The 20,541-nt window shown below is 39.7% G+C and overlaps 3 protein-coding genes across 5 annotated transcripts in view; all 3 read right to left on the bottom strand.

Annotated features, from left to right (window-relative positions):
* On the bottom strand, positions 1-3,650 carry plex9.1 (PML-like exon 9.1). The gene is made up of 3 exons (XM_052119619.1): positions 3,506-3,650; positions 3,048-3,122; positions 1-409 (listed from the first exon to the last, which is right to left on the bottom strand). The coding sequence occupies exons 1-3, from the start codon at positions 3,561-3,563 to the stop codon at positions 288-290; spliced, it is 255 nt and encodes an 84-aa protein (XP_051975579.1). The 5' UTR covers positions 3,564-3,650; the 3' UTR covers positions 1-287.
* Positions 3,651-8,851: 5,201 nt separating this feature from the next.
* LOC127638294 (uncharacterized) lies at positions 8,852-13,246 on the bottom strand. The gene is made up of 5 exons (XM_052119766.1): positions 13,226-13,246; positions 12,192-12,757; positions 11,856-11,918; positions 11,184-11,435; positions 8,852-11,142 (listed from the first exon to the last, which is right to left on the bottom strand). The coding sequence occupies exons 1-5, from the start codon at positions 13,244-13,246 to the stop codon at positions 10,434-10,436; spliced, it is 1,611 nt and encodes a 536-aa protein (XP_051975726.1). The 3' UTR covers positions 8,852-10,433.
* Positions 12,722-20,541, bottom strand: part of myo9ab (myosin IXAb) — an 82,684-nt gene continuing 74,864 nt past the window's right edge. Inside the window, exons 39-44 of one of the 3 annotated variants that reach the window (XM_052119567.1) lie at positions 19,796-19,927; positions 19,403-19,526; positions 17,675-17,692; positions 17,225-17,409; positions 17,000-17,139; positions 12,722-14,846 (exon numbers count right to left, since the gene is read on the bottom strand). In XM_052119567.1, coding sequence (XP_051975527.1) covers positions 14,461-14,846; positions 17,000-17,139; positions 17,225-17,409; positions 17,675-17,692; positions 19,403-19,526; positions 19,796-19,927 — 985 coding nt within the window. In that variant the 3' untranslated portion in view covers positions 12,722-14,460. The remainder of the gene's footprint in view (positions 14,847-16,999; positions 17,140-17,224; positions 17,410-17,674; positions 17,693-19,402; positions 19,527-19,795; positions 19,928-20,541) is intronic. The other 2 variants (XM_052119568.1, XM_052119569.1) reach the window with 2 other exon arrangements.

Here is a 20,541-nt window from a genome sequence, read left to right as displayed (position 1 = left end):
CGCGAGGAAATGCTGGACGAGAAACGGCTGCGAGTATCTCTCCAGTTGAAACATCTCTCGACTCAAACTCAGAGTGTCCACACAGCTGGACACGACGCTCTGAAACTCCTCCAGCAGGTCAAGCTGACGCAGAGTCCGGCTCAGGATGGGCCAGTCGAAGCGTTTGCTGTTGTGTCCCACCAGAAAGGGTCTGTTGAAGGTTTTGAGGAAGGAGATAAAGTCTGCCAGAGCCTGTCGGAGAGGGACGGTGCGCATACGTCGCCGGTATAAGTGCAGAGCTCCACCTTCTACAGTGAGACCCGTGACTTTAGAGGCTCTTCTGTCATACTGCGGCGAGGCACGATGTAGGCGTTAAAAGTTTTGTCCCGGCTGATGGCAGACAGTTGCACGATGTGACATACAGTAGTGTCTATAAAACAGAAAGATGGTTTTATGGGTAATCATCACATACAACACACAATCTGTGATTATGTCGTATTGTGAGTATCTGCCATTAACATCAAGGAATATTGCAAGGTCAATTCAAGGTCAATGCACAGCATCTGAGTCGTACCTCCTTTTCTATGCAAAAAAGAAACGTCCTCTCACTTTCGACTGCTTTTAGTATGTTTGTGCCCATAGGCACGTGGAAAAATCTCGGTTGCCATGGCGACTAAACGCTGTTAATCCAGTTAAAATGATGATTTAAGCAACTTTACAGCTTAAATAATACACAAGTTTAACAGAAGAATTATTGTAAGTGCTTTTATAAAATTATAAACGTCACTTTCTGCCTTTAAACCTCCAAAAATTTCCCCATTGACTTCCATTATAAGTGTCGCACTGCAACACACATTTGTGCTTTTGTTAAAGAAAAGGAGGAACGAGTCGAAATACATTATGCCTCAAATGCTGTCGACTGAGCTGAACTCGTGTTGAACCCGGAATATTCCGTTAACTTTATACTCAATGAACCCGCCGGCACGTTCAAAAGAGGGCGCTATATCGCAACAAAATGTTTACACTTAAAGTACACATAAGTCAGGCATATGAGGTGTCATTTGAAAGCTTAGAAACTGAACTTTTCAGAAATAACCATCAATTCTGAACAGGGCTGGACTGGTAATCTGGCATACCGGGTATTTTCCCGGTGGGCCGACGCACTTTGGGGCCGATCAGGGGCGGACTGGTCATCAGTCGCGATAAGCTAAAATGAGCCGCTGCGTTACGCAGAATGGAGCACAAAACGGTGCTGGGATGTGCAGAAAAGGACAGCGAACATGTAAAATCTGTCAACATGACAGTTGCCATGTAAAATCCCAGTCCAGCCCCGTTTCTGAATTTATGTTACATAAAATAAGTCCTCAAAACATTTGTGTTGAAAATGAGCGCCCCCTAGAGGTAATGTGTAAAATATTTATATGACAATTAAAGTCTTTCACTCAGCACATAAATGCACAAGATATATATCAAATGAAAGATCTCATTCTCAGGAATGTGACTGTATAGTTTATTTTGTTGCACTAATAACACAGTTCAAAAGATCTTCCAAATAATCACAAAGTAAAATATGATTTCTGTAAGTCAACCACCAGAAACGTCACTTTTATTCTCTGATAACTGCTGCTGTAAACCCCAAATATCTAATAACTTTATATCTGCTTTTATCTTAGGAAGTTCTCTAATAAATGAGTCATTGTTTACTTGTGTGTGAGATTGTTTGTGTGAATAATCCAATGATATATCTGAGATGTCCAGAACAAAATATGCCATCCAGAAGGAAAAACATGCAAAATAAATCAACATTTTTACAATTATATCGACTATTTATGTTTTTGATTTAATATTTATATAATATCTTCACAAAGGGGAGGATCTCAGCTTTCTAATGACACCTATATTGAGCTTGTAGTCCACTCAGAGGCCGAGATATACAATGAAATAATGAGGGTGTTGCCTGAACTGAACATTAGACTGAATGTCTATGAACGAGCTGAAATGTGTTAGAGCGCCCCCTACAGTTCACATCTGTGAGGGGTAAAATGTGTTAGAGCGCCCCCTACAGTTCACATCTGTGAGGGGTAAAATGTGTTAGAGCGCCCCCTACAGTTCACATCTGTGAGGGGTATAATGTGTTAGAGCACCCCCTACAGTTCACATCTGTGAGGGGTATAATGTGTTACAGCACCCCCTACAGTTCACATCTGTATATTGTGATGGAATGTGAGAGAGAAAACAATATTTTTCTAGTGTTTTCTGACATCTAGTGGAATAAAATTAGATTTTTCAAAGTGAGGTCGAGTGAACAGAACCAGAATTACATGTTTACAAAATTATGTATTATTATTTTCCAAACTTTTGTTTATCATAAGATTATAAACACATACAATATTATTTATGAATAATTGGAGACTTTTTATTATTTGGGAGGTTCTCTAAAAAATAATTAGACCAATTTTTTGCAATTAGTCCACAGTATGTGTGAATGGTGAGCTTTAAAATTTAAAAATAAAAATTTAATTTAAAATGTTATTTATTTTTACAATACCTGTATTATAGCACACTGTATTTGTGTGTGTGTGTGTGTGTGTGTGTGTTACATTTCTGTTAATAAATAAATACCCATAAGTTTGATTTACATTTTTCACATTTAAATTACATTAAACATTTTAAATAATTCATGATAATATATATATATACACACACACACACACATCACCATACACAGTCGTACCTTTAAAGCTACATCTACAGTAACACTTTATAATTCCTCATGAATAATTCACAAACAATTTATGCCAGATCGCAATTCATACATATTATAATATTCATATATATGAAAATATGAAACCGTTTCTTAACATTTCTAACTTTTTGAATGTACATTATATCCAATAAACTCTTTATTTAATATGTAATATTTGTGAATGTTTTTTAAGCATTTATGAAAGTGTTACTACACCATATAGGCGATAAAGTAAACTAAACAGACTAATTTCTCTGTAGTTATTCAGGATCTTCCATTAGCTTAATTTCATTTCTATAGAGTTAAATAGAGTTGAACGTACCGAGTCCTGTCGTCTCCAGGTCAAAGAACACAGCTGTCTCCTCGTCAATACTCATGTCAATATTCATGGTTTTACCTGTCAAAACACATGAAAACAAACAAACATGTAAACAGTGAGCTAAACATCACCATGGTAACCACAGATTTCCCAAAAACAACAACAAAAAGGAAAATGGCAGAAAGATTCGGACACTTCTTACTCGGTAGGAACAATAACTAATATTTAGATTAAGTATGGACATGTATGATTCATCTTTCATCATTTACATACACATTACATATATTATATAAACACGTTATTCATCATTGACTGATTATAGTTTATATCCTTTACAATAGCTGTGACAAAACCCCATCGTTTCTACAGGTTAACTGTGTATTCTTGGGTTCATTCACAACACAAACAGGCTTTTGTTTTAACGTTACTGACCAACATAAAGAGAAAATGCGGGAACTTACCGCGCATGCTCCAGTAGAAGAGTCGCGTGAGGAAAGAGATCGGATTAATGAAACACATGATCAAACACGGACTGTTTTCTGATTAAAGTCTGATTTAATTTTCTCTTTCACACGCCCTCAGTTCCGTGTTTCAGATCAGTTTCGTTTCTCAGTGACGCCGATGATGAATCACTATATTTTTTAACCCTTGTGTCGCCTTCTGGACATATCTGTCTTTTTTCATGTTTTTTCCCCGATCATTTTATACGGCATAAATATTGCCAAAGGTGTGTATTTTTGGGGGAATTTTGATAGTTCAACCTCAGTTCCTATAATACATCTATAATACACGGTGTAGGCTACAGAAAATAGCTATATTCAGGACCTTCAGAAAAACAATTTCCCCATTGAAACCCATTAAAACTGCAATATTTGATCCCAGTGCCATTAAAGCATACAATCATGAATTCTATTATATTATACTTTTATTTTGAAGTCCTGGCTACAGAATTGAAATCTTTATATTTTCCACCAGATGGCGCCATTTTTCTCATGTTTAGTCTATGGAGCAAATACAAGCTTTTCCTCTATTCTCTGTTTACTGTATTATAGAGACCTGCAGGACAACTGAATACATGATGCAGATACAATTGTGTGTGTATGTGTGTGTCTGTATGTGTATGTGTGTGTCCATGTGTGTCTGTATGTGTGTGTGTATGCGTGTGTCTGTGTGTGTCTATGTGTGTGTGTATGTATGTATGTGTGTCGGTGTGTATGTGTGTGTATTTGTGTATGTCTGTATGTGTGTGTGTGTGTGTATGTGTGTGTGTATATGTATGTGTGCGTGTGTGTGTGTATATGTATGTATGTGTGTGTGTATATATATGTATGTGTGTATGTGTGTGTGTGGGTGTGTGTACACTCACCTAAAGGATTATTAGGAACACATACTAATACTGTGTTTGACCCCCTTTCGCCTTCAGAACTGCCTTAATTCTACGTGGCATTGATTCAACAAGGTGCTGAAAGCATTCTTTAGAAATGTTGGCCCATATTGATAGGATAGCATCTTGCAGTTGATGGAGATTCGTGGGATGCACATCCAGGGCACGAAGCTCCTGTTCCACCACATCCCAAAGATGCTCTATTGGGTTGAGATCTGGTGACTGTGGGGGCCATTTTAGTACAGTGAACTCATTGTCATGTTCAAGAAACCAATTTGAAATGATTCGAGCTTTGTGACATGGTGCATTATCCTGCTGGAAGTAGCCATCAGAGGATGGGTACATGGTGGCCATAAAGGGATGGACATGGTCAGAAACAATGTTCAGGTAGGCCGTGGCATTTAAACGATGCCCGATTGGCACTAAGGGGCCTAAAGTGTGCCAAGAAAACATCCCCCACACCATTACACCACCACCACCAGCCTGCACAGTGGTAACAAGGCATGATGGATCCATGTTCTCATTCTGTTTACACCAAATTCTGACTCGACCATCTGAATGTCTCAACAGAAATCGAGACTCATCAGACCAGGCAACATTTTTCCAGTCTTCAACTGTCCAATTTTGGTGAGCTCTTGCAAATTGTAGCCTCTTTTTCCTATTTGTAGTGGAGATGAGTGATACCCGGTGGGGTCTTCTGCTGTTGTAGCCCATCCGCCTCAAGGTTGTGCGTGTTGTGGCTTCACAAATGCTTTGCTGCATACCTCGGTTGTAACGAGTGGTTATTTCAGGCAAAGTTGCTCTTCTATCAGCTTGAATCAGTCGGCCCATTGTCCTCTGACCTCTAGCATCAACAAGGCATTTTCAGCCCACAGGACTGCCGCATACTGGATGTTTTTCCTTTTCACACCATTCTTTGTAAACCCTAGAAATGGTTGTGCGTGAAAATCCCAGTAACTGAGCAGATTGTGAAATACTCAGACCGGCCCGTCTGGCACCAACAACCATGCCACGCTCAAAATTACTTAAATCACCTTTCTTTCCCATTCTGACATTCAGTTTGGAGTTCAGGAGATTATCTTGACCAGGACCACACCCCTAAATGCATTGAAGCAACTGCCATGTGATTGGTTGATTAGATAATTGCATTAATGAGAAATTGAACAGGTGTTCCTAATAATCCTTTAGGTGAGTGTGTGTGTGTGTGTGTGTGTGTGGGTGTAAAAAAACAACAGTGGCATTATGTAAACAATCTGGCATTTAACAGGTTAAAATCCTGAAAATGGATATTTGGTCGTCATGATCAGGACTGATGTTGGTTAAAAATCTAAGATTGTGAAATTGGAAATAATGTTAGTATATATTATTATTATTATGGCATTTTTTTGTCCACTAATGACCTCCGAGTAACGTTTCTTTATTGATGCACAAGGGTTAAAAATATCAAGGAGAGTCGTCAAATTACAGCAAATATACCGTAACTAGCACCGACAACAAAATAAATAAAGACTGTTTTTTAGAGACTCTTTTTACACTGATTAAAAGAATTCACATAGAATTTATTCCTTCCAAAATATTGGTACTACTGTAAATCATAATACAGTACAATAGGACTTTATTATTTACAAAATATATAATCCTGGGTTTTGTACAATGTACTGTGAGTCACTTTGTAGGGCTGAATATTGATACAGATGGATCTACTTTAATTATAATGTTCCATGTGCTTACATATGAAATACAGGGGAACTTCTAACTTCTATGAACATATTCAGTAATTATATTTTATTCGTTTTTCATCATTTTGCTCACATTTTAGCTTTTAACAAAGCAATGTATTTAATCAATAAATATGATATTATATTGCATATATTATATTTTGATCCATGTTTATTTAATTGTTTTGCACTATTTACAGGTATTTACACTGATTTGTTGAACATGTACTAAAAACCGGGACTGTCTCCTTAAGAAAACCGGGACTGTCTCCTTAAGAAAACCGGTTCTGTCTCTTTAAGAAAACCGGGACTGTCTCCTTAAGAAAACCGGGACTGTCTCCTTAAGAAAACCGGTTCTGTCTCTTTAAGAAAACCGGTTCTGTCTCTTTAAGAAAACCGATTCTGTCTCCTTAAGAAAACCGGGACTGTCTCCTTAAGAAAACCGGTTCTGTCTCTTTAAGAAAACCGGTTCTGTCTCCTTAAGAAAACCGGGACTGTCTCCTTAAGAAAACCGGTTCTGTCTCTTTAAGAAAACCGGTTCTGTCTCCTTAAGAAAACCGGGACTGTCTCCTTAAGAAAACCGGGACTGTCTCCTTAAGAAAACCGGTTCTGTCTCTTTAAGAAAACCGGTTCTGTCTCCTTAAGAAAACCGGGACTGTCTCCTTAAGAAAACCGGGACTGTCTCTTTAAGAAAACCGGTTCTGTCTCCTTAAGAAAACCGGGACTGTCTCCTTAAGAAAACCGGGACTGTCTCCTTAAGAAAACCGGTTCTGTCTCTTTAAGAAAACCGGTTCTGTCTCCTTAAGAAAACCGGTTCTGTCTCCTTAAGAAAACCGGTTCTGTCTCTTTAAGAAAACCGGTTCTGTCTCCTTAAGAAAACCGGGACTGTCTCCTTAAGAAAACCGGTTCTGTCTCCTTAAGAAAACCGGGACTGTCTCCTTAAGAAAACCGGGACTGTCTCCTTAAGAAAACCGGTTCTGTCTCTTTAAGAAAACCGGGACTGTCTCCTTAAGAAAACTGGTTCTGTCTCCTTAAGAAAACCGGTTCTGTCTCTTTAAGAAAACCGGTTCTGTCTCCTTAAGAAAACCGGTTCTGTCTCCTTAAGAAAACCGGGAATGTCTCCTTAAGAAAACCGGTTCTGTCTCTTTAAGAAAACCAGTTCTGTCTCCTTAAGAAAACCGGGACTGTCTCCTTAAGAAAACCGGGACTGTCTCCTTAAGAAAACCGGTACTGTCTCCTTAAGAAAACCGGGACTGTCTCCTTAAGAAAACCGGTACTGTCTCCTTAAGAAAACCGGGACTGTCTCCTTAAGAAAACCGGGACTGTCTCCTTAAGAAAACCGGTTCTGTCTCTTTAAGAAAACCAGTTCTGTCTCCTTAAGAAAACCGGTTCTGTCTCTTTAAGAAAACCAGTTCTGTCTCCTTAAGAAAACCGGTTCTGTCTCTTTAAGAAAACCAGTTCTGTCTCCTTAAGAAAACCGGGACTGTCTCCTTAAGAAAACCGGGACTGTCTCCTTAAGAAAACCGGTACTGTCTCCTTAAGAAAACCGGGACTGTCTCCTTAAGAAAACCGGTACTGTCTCCTTAAGAAAACCGGGACTGTCTCCTTAAGAAAACCGGGACTGTCTCCTTAAGAAAACCGGGACTGTCTCCTTAAGAAAACCGGTTCTGTCTCTTTAAGAAAACCGGTTCTGTCTCCTTAAGAAAACCGGTTCTGTCTCCTTAAGAAAACCGGTTCTGTCTCCTTAAGAAAACCGGTACTGTCTCTTTAAGAAAACTGGAATTTCTGTATACAGCGTCTTTAAATGAGCGCATGTTAATGAGACTCTCTCATCTGCACAACACAATTCATTCCCTGCTGAGTAAAATCTAAACATTTACAAGAAAGTTGCCAAATACACACATTTTAGTCATATAGCACGAAATTTGGTTGCAAATGCGAGTGACTCATAGTAGAAGAGGGTTGTGCATAGAGTTTAAGAATCGATATCGAGATCGTTCAAATGAAGATCGAAAGTATTTTAGTGGAACACAAAAGGAGAATTGCTCTTTCATGCACTTACGAGTCATAACTTGTTTTGAAGCTTCAACAAGGGCGTAGAAAATTACTTTTAGGTGGGCCTCTATAGAAACGGACGGGCTACATTTTCGTTTAACCAAATTTTACTTAATGTCAGAGAAGTGGCACATTGAAATATTTCTTTAACACTTTCAGAAATCTGAATTTATGCATTGTTTTATTCATATATATTTGCAGTCAATGAAAGACCTCTAATATTCTGGGTGGGCCCGGGTCTAATTTGGGTGGGCTCAGGCCCACCACGGCCCACCCTTGGTTACGCCACTGATGCAAACACCGAATGTGATTAGCCGAAGTCTCTTCTTGGACCGAGAAACAAAAACACGGTTCAGGTTTATTATTTTTATATATATATATTTTAATAAGACAATGCTATACTTATTTTTACATCCTTACACATTGATTTACACAATAAAAATAAAACACACAAATTGCACCGTTTACAACTGTCCTCACGAGGCGCAAACACACAGAAAACCCCAAAGCACAAATTAGTTTTCAAGAAACACAAAAGCAGGATCATTCAACTTAAAACAAACGTCAAAATAAGATAATACATCTCTTTAAAAAATTATATTTCCTTTTTTATTTATTTTTTAACATGTACTCGTGAGACACGTAAACACACTGTATGCAAGCTGCGTCTGGCTACGTAAGCTCGGTTTCATGCGTCCTTGCATTTTAAAGGAATATACTGATTCAAGTTGAGCTCAGTCGACGCCATTTGTGGCATAATGTTACAAATGTAACACATTTATATCGAGGTTCCAGTGAGACACTTACAATGGAAGTCAATGGGGCCATTTTTTGGCTTTTAATTTGATAATAACACTTACATTAATTCTTCTGTTAATACTCGAGTATTACTTGAGCATGATAAGTTGTTTACGTTTGTTTAATACGACGTTGTACAATTGCTACACTTTTACGTTTACGGATTGGCCCCATTCACTTCCACTATAAGTGCCTCACCGAAACCACGACTTTAGCTTTTTTATAAAGAAAATGACCTTTTTTTTGAGCTAGTTAAAGTTTGATAAACCATCGACAAGTTTGTGGCTAGCTATCGAAACAACACATTGAGTTTAAAGGTATTTGATCCTAACTCTATCGCCCCCTTGAGTATTAAAAGTGTGTTACAGCCACAGCAATGCAAGAACACACATGGGCCAAACATTTGCGCTTGCGTACTTGTGTCGAGTATGTTTCTGGCCTTACGAGTGACCTTAAATACAATGACTGTAAAAGAGAAAGTTTAACAATAGCGTGACATGCTACAGTGATTACATTCATGTATGCAGGACGCAACAAACAACCGTTTCCTTCTTACTTCCTGTTTTGAGCGGTAGCGGACTTATGGTTATAGTACCCCGATATAGTAAACATAGCATAATGTCTCTTGTTATATTGCACCATAGTAGTGATGTTTCTTTCTATAAACTATGACTGATAAACAACATGACATTGATGTCTGCAACAGTACATCAAAAAGAGTAAACAGCTTCTGGAGAGACATTCCCTGGACATAAATAGCATAATTCATATTTAATATCTAGAGTTTTTCTTCCTTATGTTATATATAATTGCGTTTACTATATACTGTTATAGCCTAAATGTGCATCATTGTCCAATCCAAAGCTGGATGCTTTTAAACGGTACAAATCAGAGGCAGGGAACCCTGTATATAAAGGTTTGAGATAGATAATTTCCTTTTAATTATTATTATTTTCATTTGGGACTCCAAATGGCACAGTGAAATAATATACCTTAAAATATATTTATACTTGAAATCACAATAAAATATCAGCATGTATAAAACACAATATACTTTTAAAAAAGCAATTCACAAAAAAAAAAAAAAAAAAAATGATCATGACATCATAAATATAGTCCTGATTTACTTGCACGTAACACTGATGGGGGGGAAGAGGAGGCCGGATAACAATAGTACGTGAAACTACAGTAGAGAATTGTGTAATAACACCTTTGAGGTTCTGCATCTGTCAGACTATTCGTCCCTTTTGCTTTTCATCTGAAAAGAAAATGTGTTTCTGGAACCAAAAAAACCCAAAAACAAATCAAAAACATACGGATGAATCTCACAAAACCAGTCAAGAACAAGTCCAGCTCATATTTCACCCAAAAGTCTGTTTGAGAGGACCATTTAAGATATTTTGAAATAGTGACATTATTTTCATTGCAAATAAGCTAGTTACTTTTAAAACTGTTGGGAGGGAGCGCAAAACTGTTATGAGGGAACGCAAACCTGTTATGAGGGAACACTAAACTGTTATGAGGGAGCGCAAAACTGTTATGAGGGAGCGCAAACCTGTTATGAGGGAACGCTAAACTGTTATGAGGGAACGCAAAACTGTTATGAGGGAACGCAAAACTGTTATAAGGGAACGCAAACCTGTTATGAGGGAACGCAAAACTGTTATAAGGGAACGCAAACCTGTTATGAGGGAACGCAAACCTGTTATGAGGGAACGCTAAACTGTTATGAGGGAACGCAAAACTGTTATGAGGGAACGCTAAACTGTTATGAGGGAACGCAAAACTGTTATGAGGGAACGCAAAACTGTTATAAGGGAACGCAAACCTGTTATGAGGGAACGCAAAACTGTTATAAGGGAACGCAAACCTGTTATGAGGGAACGCAAAACTGTTATAAGGGAACGCAAACCTGTTATGAGGGAACGCAAACCTGTTATGAGGGAACGCAAAACTGTTATAAGGGAACGCAAACCTGTTATGAGGGAACGCAAAACTGTTATAAGGGAACGCAAACCTGTTATGAGGGAACGCAAACCTGTTATGAGGGAACGCAAAACTGTTATGAGGGAACGCAAAACTGTTGGGAGGGAGCGCAAACCTGTTATGAGGGAACGCTAAACTGTTATAAGGGAACGCAAACCTGTTATGAGGAACGCAAATCTGTTATAAGGGAACGCAAACCTGTTATGAGGGAACGCAAAACTGTTATAAGGGAACGCAAACCTGTTATGAGGGAACGCAAACCTGTTATGAGGGAACGCAAAACTGTTATGAGGGAACGCAAAACTGTTATAAGGGAACGCAAACCTGTTATGAGGGAACGCAAAACTGTTATAAGGGAACGCAAACCTGTTATGAGGGAACGCAAACCTGTTATGAGGGAACGCAAAACTGTTATGAGGGAACGCAAAACTGTTATGAGGGAACGCAAAACTGTTGGGAGGGAGCGCAAACCTGTTATGAGGGAACGCTAAACTGTTATGAGGGAACGCAAACCTGTTATGAGGGAACGCAAAACTGTTATGAGGGAACGCTAAACTGTTATGAGGGAACGCAAAACTGTTGGGAGGGAGCGCAAACCTGTTATGAGGGAACGCTAAACTGTTATGAGGGAACGCAAACCTGTTATGAGGGAACGCAAAACTGTTATGAGGGAACGCTAAACTGTTATGAGGGAGTGCAAAACTGTTGGGAGGGAACACTAAACTGTTATGAAGGAGCGCAAAACTGTTGGGAGGGAGCGCAAAACTGTTATGAGGGAACACAAAACTGTTATGAGGGAGCGCAAAACTGTTGGGAGGGAACACTAAACTGTTATGAAGGAGCGCAAAACTGTTATGAGGGAGCGCAAACCTGTTATGAGGGAACGCTAAACTGTTATGAGGGAACGCAAACCTGTTATGAGGGAGCGCAAAACTGTTAAGAGGGAGCGCAAACCTGTTATGAGGGAGCGCTAAACTGTTATGAGGGAGCGCTAAACTGTTGGGAGGGAGCGCAAACCTGTTATGAGGGAGCGCTAAACTGTTATGAGGGAGCGCAAACCTGTTATGAGGGAGCGCAAAACTGTTAAGAGGGAGCGCAAACCTGTTATGAGGGAGCGCTAAACTGTTATGAGGGAGTGCTAAACTGTTGGGAGGGAGTGCAAACCTGTTATGAGGGAGCGCTAAACTGTTATGAGGGAGCGCAAACCTGTTATGAGGGAGCGCAAAACTGTTGGGAGGGAACGCAAAACTGTTATGAGGGAGCGCGAAACTGTTATGAGGGAGCGCGAAACTGTCGGGAGGGAACGCAAAACTGTCGGGAGGGAGCGCAAAACTGTTGGTAGGGAGCGCTAAACTGTTATGAGGGAGCGCTAAACTGTTATGAGGGAGGTCTAAACTGTTATGAGGGAGCGCAAACCTGTTATGAGGGAGCGCAAACCTGTTATGAGGGAGCGCAAAACTGTTAAGAGGGAGCGCAAACCTGTTATGAGGTAGCGCTAAACTGTTATGAGGGAGTGCTAAACTGTTGGGAGGGAGCGCAAACCTGTTATGAGGGAGCGCTAAACTGTTATGAGGGAGCGCAAACCTGTTATGAGGGAGCGCAAACCTGTTATGAGGGAACGCAAAACTGTTATGAGGGAGCGCGAAACTGTCTGGAGGGAGCGTGAAACTGTCGGGAGGGAACACAAAACTGTCGGGAGGGAGCGCAAAACTGTTGGTAGGGAGCGCAAAACTGTTATGAGGAGCGCAAAACTGTTGGGAGGGAACGCTAAACTGTTATGAGGGAATGCTAAACTGTTATGAGGGAGCGCAAAACTGTTATGAGGGAGTGCTAAACTGTTGGGAGGGAGCGCAAAACTGTTGGGAGGGAGCGCAAAACTGTTGGGAGGGAGCGCAAAACTGTTGGGAGGGAGCGCAAAACTGTTGGGAGGGAACGCAAATCTGTTATGAGGGAACGCTAAACTGTTATGAGGGAACGCTAAACTGTTATGAGGGAGCGCAAAACTGTTGGGAGGGAACGCAAATCTGTTATGAGGGAACGCTAAACTGTTATGAGGGAGCGCAAAACTGTTGGTAGGGAGCGCAAAACTGTTGGTAGGGAACGCTAAACTGTTATGAGGGAACGCTAAACTGTTGGTAGGGAGCGCAAATCTGTTATGAGGGAACGTAAATCTGTTATGAGGGAACGTAAATCTGTTTCAGAAAAAATATTCCCGCCTTGTCCTCTATGGGGCTCTGTACCGTACAGTTGAGAATGAACATGACCAAAAAACTTCTAAAAGTACAACATTTGGACACATCTACTGTAAATAACATGTGAAAGCACGGACCAATCAGCTGTGAGCTCGAGTAGACTTCAGCAAGCGTTAAACGGAAAATAACTGTAATTATTCAACTGAAATTTACTGGTTTAATTATTATTGTAAAGTTATTGTTGCTAAAGCTGCGCATAACATGTGGTTAGACACAAAATATTGATTAAATATGTAGATCAGAGTCCAGAAACAGCAGACGAATGGGATGATCAAGCTGCTGGAGTCGCTCTGCAGTCGGCAACAGAACGGGCATTTGTTTACCACTATGTTACGTGATGCCCCACAACGGACGTTTCCAGTGTAGACAGCTTCATTGATTATAATGGGATCTATGGAACATTGAAAAAGATATTTGTGCAGAAATGTCCTTAATTGTCACGAAAATAATGCCACAACGCAAAAATCTTGATGGCCCTAAATAAAGGCTCCATTTTCTTTATGGAAATATAATTTCATGTTTTTGTTCTATTGGTTTTGGGTTGATACCTAGATTAGATTCACCTATATAAATTAAAGACACAACACACAGACAGCTAGAGACACCAGATTCACACGCTTTTAAAATAAAAACGTTATTAAATGTTCACAGGTCGACCAGCAGCACAGAGATTTCAGCTATTCACACGATTCTTTTGACCCATATCAATAATAAAATCATATTTTACATATTTAGCACTTTATCAAAGGTTTTCTTAATCAGAGAGTGAAAACAAAACGGTAGCAATACGGCATGCAGTCAGTGAAGTCACGTGACCTCTCATTGGCTCAGTTCTGTAAACATGAAAATGGACGTTATGCGTTAAAAATCGTTCATTCCCTGTTCTAAACTATTCTTAGAATATGTTGCAAAAAACCGGACCGGTCCAGCTGGTCCATTTTACAGTCAGTAGGTCGTGGATATCGGGACGTTCACTGCAACACCCAGTAATTCTCATTATCGTTATCAGGGTTTTTTTGTCAGTCATTACATTTTTTCTTCCTTCCATTTTGCTTGCTGGAAGGGAAACATCTGTCCAGTTAAAGGCTTTCTGTTCCACTTTTCCAAACTGAAGTCTGACGTTTCTTGTCACCTTTCCACTTTGAAAGTGCCACGCGCTACCAGCTTCAGCCACTAGGAGGCATCTCAAAGTCAGACCATAAATTCATTACTTCCGTACAGCACTAACGGCTGAGCGGAACCATATTCATGCTCTCTCGGCGGCCGCCAGCTTCGCCTGGCTCGCGGGACTTTGGTGGGCAGCTGCGGTTTCCTCTGGGCCGCGGACGGTTTTTCTCTGAGCTGGAGGCACATCGGGTGGTCAGGCTGGCCGGTTCCGAGTCCTCCCGGTCAGGAAGAATGTGCAAGTCCCCTCCAGCAGAGCCCGAGGAAAAGAGAGGCCCCGAGGAGGATGAACGGAACCGATAGTGAGGGATGGACGCCACGGAGGAGAGTGATGCCACGGCAGAGTCTACGGAGTCCAGAGATTCAGGCTGTCGCCGTAAACCTCGCCTGGCTTTGGACTCTGGTTTCCGCCAATGTGTAGCCGATACCGCTCCGGGACTTTTTTCTGAAATGGAGAAACAAACCGCACAGCATGAGAACACTTCCACATCACCTGGTGGCTTATTAGTAAAACACCAATTAATCCTCGAGTTGTGTTTTAATTATGTTAAAAATAAGAACGGTTTCATTCTCATCATTTGCAAATTTGTCATCACAAAAATGATATCCAGAGTTGGTAAAACCATAAAAAGATGAGATGTGTTATATATCACTGGAGAGATCTCAACTTGTAGAATGCAATCAGCAAATGTGTTTCACTCAGAGGTCAAAGTGCAGTGAGTTTTAGTGGATGAAATTCCCTCAGACACACACAAATATAATAAACAGAAGTGTCTTTTTGTCACGTTTTTCCTCATTATTTCCTGAAACATACATATAACATAGACAATGACATATCGTAACTTACAGCAGACTATCCAGATTCAAACGAGCCCAAATATAACATATGATGATTAATAGATCTTGAAATATTCCACAAAGAGTGTGCATGGAAAGAAGATGCACAAAAGTGCGCTAAATGCATGCAACTAACGCTTATTTTGATAATCGATTAATCTAACGATTATAAGAACGATTATTCGCTGAATATTTAAACGATTAATTGTTAGCTCTTAACCAATTATTAAGCTTGTGCCTTAAAAGGATGTATTAAACGTGCTTACTAACAATAAAGAGGACAAAATCATCTTTTTAAAATATCTCTAAATGACATTCAATGAATTATAAGGAAAACCAAAATATTTTGTTTAATTCATTCACTGCAAAAAATCCTATTGTTATCATTTTGTATGTGGGTGTTGGTGCATGGCCGTTCTTAGTTGGTGGAGCGATTTGTCTGGTTAATTCCGATAACGAACGAGACTCCGGCATGCTAAATAGTTATACGGCCCCGTGCGGTCAGTGTCCAACTTCATAGGGACAAGTGCCGTTCAGCCACATGAGATGGTGCAATAACAGGTCTGTGATGCCCTTAGATGTCCGGGGCTGCACGCATGCCACAATGGGTGGATCAGCGTGTGTATACCCTGCGCCGAGAGGTGCTGGTAACCCGCTGAACCCCACTCGTGATCAGGACTGGGGATTGCAACTATTTCCCATCAACAAGGAATTCCCAGTAAGCACCGGTCATAAGCTTGTGTTGATTAAGTCCCTGCCGTTTGTACACACCGCCCGTCGCTACTACCGATTGGATGGTTTAGTGAGGTCCGGATCGGCCCCGCTGGGGCTCCTCGCGGGCCTTGGCAGAGCGCAGAGATGACGATCAAACTTGACAACATAGAGGAAGTAAAAGTCGTAACAAGCCATCCTATTGTATCCCATTCTTGTATGATTTAAAATGATCTAAAAATCCTTAAAACAAGATGCATTACTTGAGAGCAATCACGTTATAATCTAGCTGCGAGGGACGAGCATCTCCGCGCGAGACAGTGTATCAACCAGGAGAAGTTTGTAACTCACGCGGCTCTGACTGTTCAGGAGTTTGTGTTTATTTAGACAAACCACTTCCTTACTATTTGAACATTAATAAAGGATGCATTAAAGATATTACGGCGGGTGTTTTTAGACGATCTGACAGCCAAGTTTTGCTCAAGCGGAACGACCGGTACGGCTATTTCACGTCACGACGACACTACTTCTGTATTTACTTATTTTGTATTTTTGCAGTATAATTCGCTCATACACTGCGATCTACAATCACCTTAATCTGTTTGGAGTGCGTCTGGACTGTGAGCGGTTCTTTCTTCCTCTCCTCAATCAAGCGCGAGCTGCAGTGCTAATCTCCCGCGTCATCATTAGCATTTCAAAAGATCTCATGTTACATTAATTGAGATCAAACGACCATTCAACAACTAAATTATTTTTCGACAATTTTTTATTGTCGATGTTGTCCTCATATGTGTTCATTTAAGGATTGGGATGCTCCTGAACACTTCATATTTCTGTATTTTTAGTCTAATACGAACATTTACAATGGCCGGTCATTTTTGACCGGGAACACAACAGGTGTAACAAAGAGAAATAAAACCAATAAAATGTACAGAAACTTGTCCATTTTTTTGGTGTGTTTTCAGATACCACATGTGAACAAAGTCAAGGAATTTTAAGTAAAAAAATAAATAAAAGAAAAGGCATAAGCAAATTAATTAGTGTTGTTACCCCACTGGTCAGATACCACACCTTCCGCTTCCATGAGGTTTTCTGAGCTGTCTGCTGTCCCGATAGATGCTTCCGACTCCAGCATTTCATCATCGGATGCTCTGGGCTCCAAAGCCAGCATCTCATAGGTAAGCTCTTCCCTATACACACACACACACACATAAAGCACAGTTCAAACAGGCCTTAGACAGAGGAAGATTAAATGACAAACAGGTGTTAACTAACTTCTCTTTCTGCAGCGTTTCTATCTGCTGTGTCAGAACTCTTTCTTCCTGTTGCATAGCTGCTTGCTGCGGTTCGCTGAGCCCAGACTCCGCCCCTTCATCACCTGACTCCTCCCTCTCAGCCATCTGTGGGCTCATGGGCGGGGAGGGGGTGTGTAGACCACTCTTGCGTAAACGCCCCTTACCCTAGAACGAGAATCATGTGAGCATGAGCGACAGATAAACAAGTGAAGCTGTGGTCACACAAAACGTTAAGCATGCATTATCTACAACGTATTTACAACCAATCACAGAATGCAAAAGACAAAACATCTCCGCTTACACTTGCATATGAATGTTAGTGACTGAAACGGTAAGTCTAGTCTGACCACACCTTAAATACAGAGCAGTGAGATGTGCCACACTCCTTAAAGACAAACACGCACTAACACACAAAGTTACAGAGCTTTACCTTTTTAACCACGTTTGACTGTGAAATAATGCAAAGCCAGGAGAAATAAAACAAAAAGGAAGTATTAGTAAAAGAACAGCATGATGCATGCGCAGTTAAACAAGCCCAAAAAAAACAAAAACAGGACATGACAACACGAGAGCACATCAGTGCACTGTACGCTCCACCAATCACACGACAGCGCTTCGTAATTGGCCCAAATGTCTTCAACAGTCGCAGACAGGTGCGTCAAACACCACGGACAGCGAGTATGGCAACCATCGAGGCTACACGGACACTCGGACTGACATGTACTAGGCATTGCGTGACATATTTTGGTGTGGATATACATACCGGCGCGGCAGATCTTGTAATGCCAATAAACCTAACCGCGATTAGTACCGGTTTCTGGAAGAGGAGGATGAGGAAGAGGGGAGGAGTGAAGGAGGAAAACAGGATTAGTGGAATGATGGAATCTGGAATCAGGAAAGTGAAAACGTGTGGAGCTTTCCACGAATAGAGTTTGACAGGGCTTGAAACTTCAATTCATTTCAAGGTCAGCAAAAGATGCTGCTAAACCGTCAAAATGTTTTTTGCTCAAATTAAATATTATATTTACATTGTGTATATATATATATACACACAATGTATTTTATCAATTTGTATTTTATATATTTTTTATTCATTGTTTATATATAAACAATGAATAAAATATATAAAATAAAAATTAATAAAATATATATATAAAAATAATGATGTTAAGCTTAAATTAAATATTATATTTACATAACATAAAAAAAATGAATAACTTCTATAAAAATAAACATTTATAAAATATGTAAAATAAAATATTTTGAATATTAATTTACTCAATACAGTTTTATTTTCTAGCAATAAATAATAAGAATCACAAATTAAATAATATTTATCAAATTGAAAATAGATACAATAAAAAAAATTATAATTCAGATAATATTGATCGTCAAGCTCAAATTAAACATTATGTTAAGATTATAAATATATAAATTAAAAATAATTAATAAAATAAAATATTAGTATTTGTTTTATTTTATACAGTTTAAATCAAAAGTGATTTTGATATTTCCTTTCAATACATTTTAAATAAACATCACAATTTAAAAATACTTTAATTATAAATTATGAAATAATATAAAATAAATTTATAATGAATAAAACATACATATAAAACTAATTAATAAAATATTATGAATTATACGCAATACAGTCTAAAAGTGATTGTTATTTTCTAGCAATAAATATCAAATATCAATTCAATCAAATGTATCAAATAAAAAAATAGATATAATAAAAAAACAAAAATGGATCAGAATGGGTGTTGGAGAGTTAACCAAAATGAATATCTAATTAATGTTTTAAGTAGCTGGGATATTTATTTATTTATTGTAACTGATCAATTATTTCCCATTTAAAATAAAATGTTTGCCCAAATAATGTGAAAGTGTTGAATGGAAGAATTAGTCAAAAACAAAGATTATGCCATGCTGATGCCTCTTCCTGGGTGTGCAATGTTTAGCACATTATTAGTGATACAATTGATTTATTTTGTCATTGTTAAAATGAATCAATAATTAAAGACTGACATCAGAGTGCACACTATTAGTGGAAAGTGTCACAATAGGGGAGGGGCTTAACACAGGGTGTGGGCGTGGCAGCATCAGGGTGCATTTCCTGTAAGAGTTTGGGGTTCTGATGCATTGGATCACTCACCATGGAGCGTCGGATGTGTGTGAGGCGACTCTTGGCTTTACTTTCGGCAAACTCCAGAGTGTTGATGTCCTTCAGACGAGCTTTATATTTCCTCATCTGCTCACAGATGATCAGCTCCACACAACTGAGACGATAAAGGTCAAACACACTTGCATTAAACACTGGTGTACATTAAACCTATTAGGGCTGTGTGGATACAATCAAATATCGATATATATATATATAGAATAAAGACGTGTATCGCGATACGTATGGTGTCATGGCTGGTGATACCCATGATTTTTAACATGTTCTTGACTTATTATTTGATGGGACTGTCAGTAGTAAGACATTTGGATTGTATAATGTTGCGTAATGCAAACGGTTTCCATCTATATGTTAGTGTTGTCTTACGCAGTGGTCTTGCTGATGTCCCGGACGCTCTGTAACGGGTCAGTGGTGTCGGGACAGCGCAGTATGCAGGGTGCAAACACGATTGCTAGTGCGTTCGCAGACATGCGGTTAGTGTCCTCCTGGAACAAGATCCTAAAACAAACAAAACACAGACGTTAAACATAACCAAATATGGAGTTCTGAATACAGATGTAAAATGAAACATAATTTGTGTTTATATAGCCCCTTTCCAGAGCTCAAGAACACTTTAAAATCAACGCAGCGGGAAACAGTACAACAGGAAGTACAAATTAAAGAATAGTCTTAGCGAGTATTGACGCTGGCTATCACACCTGGAGTCGTGAGTTTGAATCCAGGGTGTGCTGAGTGACTCCAGTGAGGTCTCCTTAGCAACCAAATTGGCCCGGTTGCTAGGGAGGGTAGAGTCACATGGGGTAACCTCCTCGTGGTCGCTATAATGTGGTTCTCGCTCTCGGTGGGGCGTGTGGTGAGTTGAGCGTGGATGCCGCGGAGAATAGCGTGAAGCCTCCACACGCGCTACGTCTCCACGGTAACGCGCTCAACAAGTCACGTGATAAGATGCGCGGATTGACGGTCTCAGACGTGGAGGCAACTGAGATTCGTCCTCCGCCACCCAGATTGAGGCGAGTCACTACGCCACCACAAGGACTTGGAGCGCATTGGGAATTGGGCGTTACAAGTTGGGGAGAAAAATGATAATAATAAATTAATATTGTATTGTTCTA

The sequence above is a fragment of the Xyrauchen texanus genome, chromosome 46, assembly GCF_025860055.1.
Source record: "Xyrauchen texanus isolate HMW12.3.18 chromosome 46, RBS_HiC_50CHRs, whole genome shotgun sequence".
NCBI lineage: Eukaryota > Metazoa > Chordata > Actinopteri > Cypriniformes > Catostomidae > Xyrauchen > Xyrauchen texanus.
Note: the sequence above shows the minus strand (reverse complement) of the source record. Positions and strands in the feature narration are given on the sequence as shown.

What these genes read in the sequence shown, in the direction of transcription:
- plex9.1 (XM_052119619.1), bottom strand. Translation starts at nt 3,563, where the DNA reads ATGTGTTTCATTAATCCGATCTCTTTCCTCACGCGACTCTTCTACTGG. An exon ending in CTTCTACTGGAGCATGCGCG is followed by an intron (nt 3,123 to 3,505) that starts GTAAGTTCCCGC and finishes GTGTTTTGACAG; the next exon opens with GTAAAACCATGAATATTGAC. An exon ending in CCTGGAGACGACAGGACTCG is followed by an intron (nt 410 to 3,047) that starts GTACGTTCAACT and finishes TCTGTTTTATAG; the next exon opens with ACACTACTGTATGTCACATC.
- LOC127638294 (XM_052119766.1), bottom strand. Translation starts at nt 13,246, where the DNA reads ATGTTCATTCTCAACTGTACG. An exon ending in TTTGCGCTCCCTCATAACAG is followed by an intron (nt 11,919 to 12,191) that starts GTTTGCGCTCCC and finishes CCCTCTTAACAG; the next exon opens with TTTTGCGCTCCCTCATAACA. An exon ending in TTAGCGTTCCCTCATAACAG is followed by an intron (nt 11,436 to 11,855) that starts GTTTGCGCTCCC and finishes CCCTCCCAACAG; the next exon opens with TTTTGCGTTCCCTCATAACA.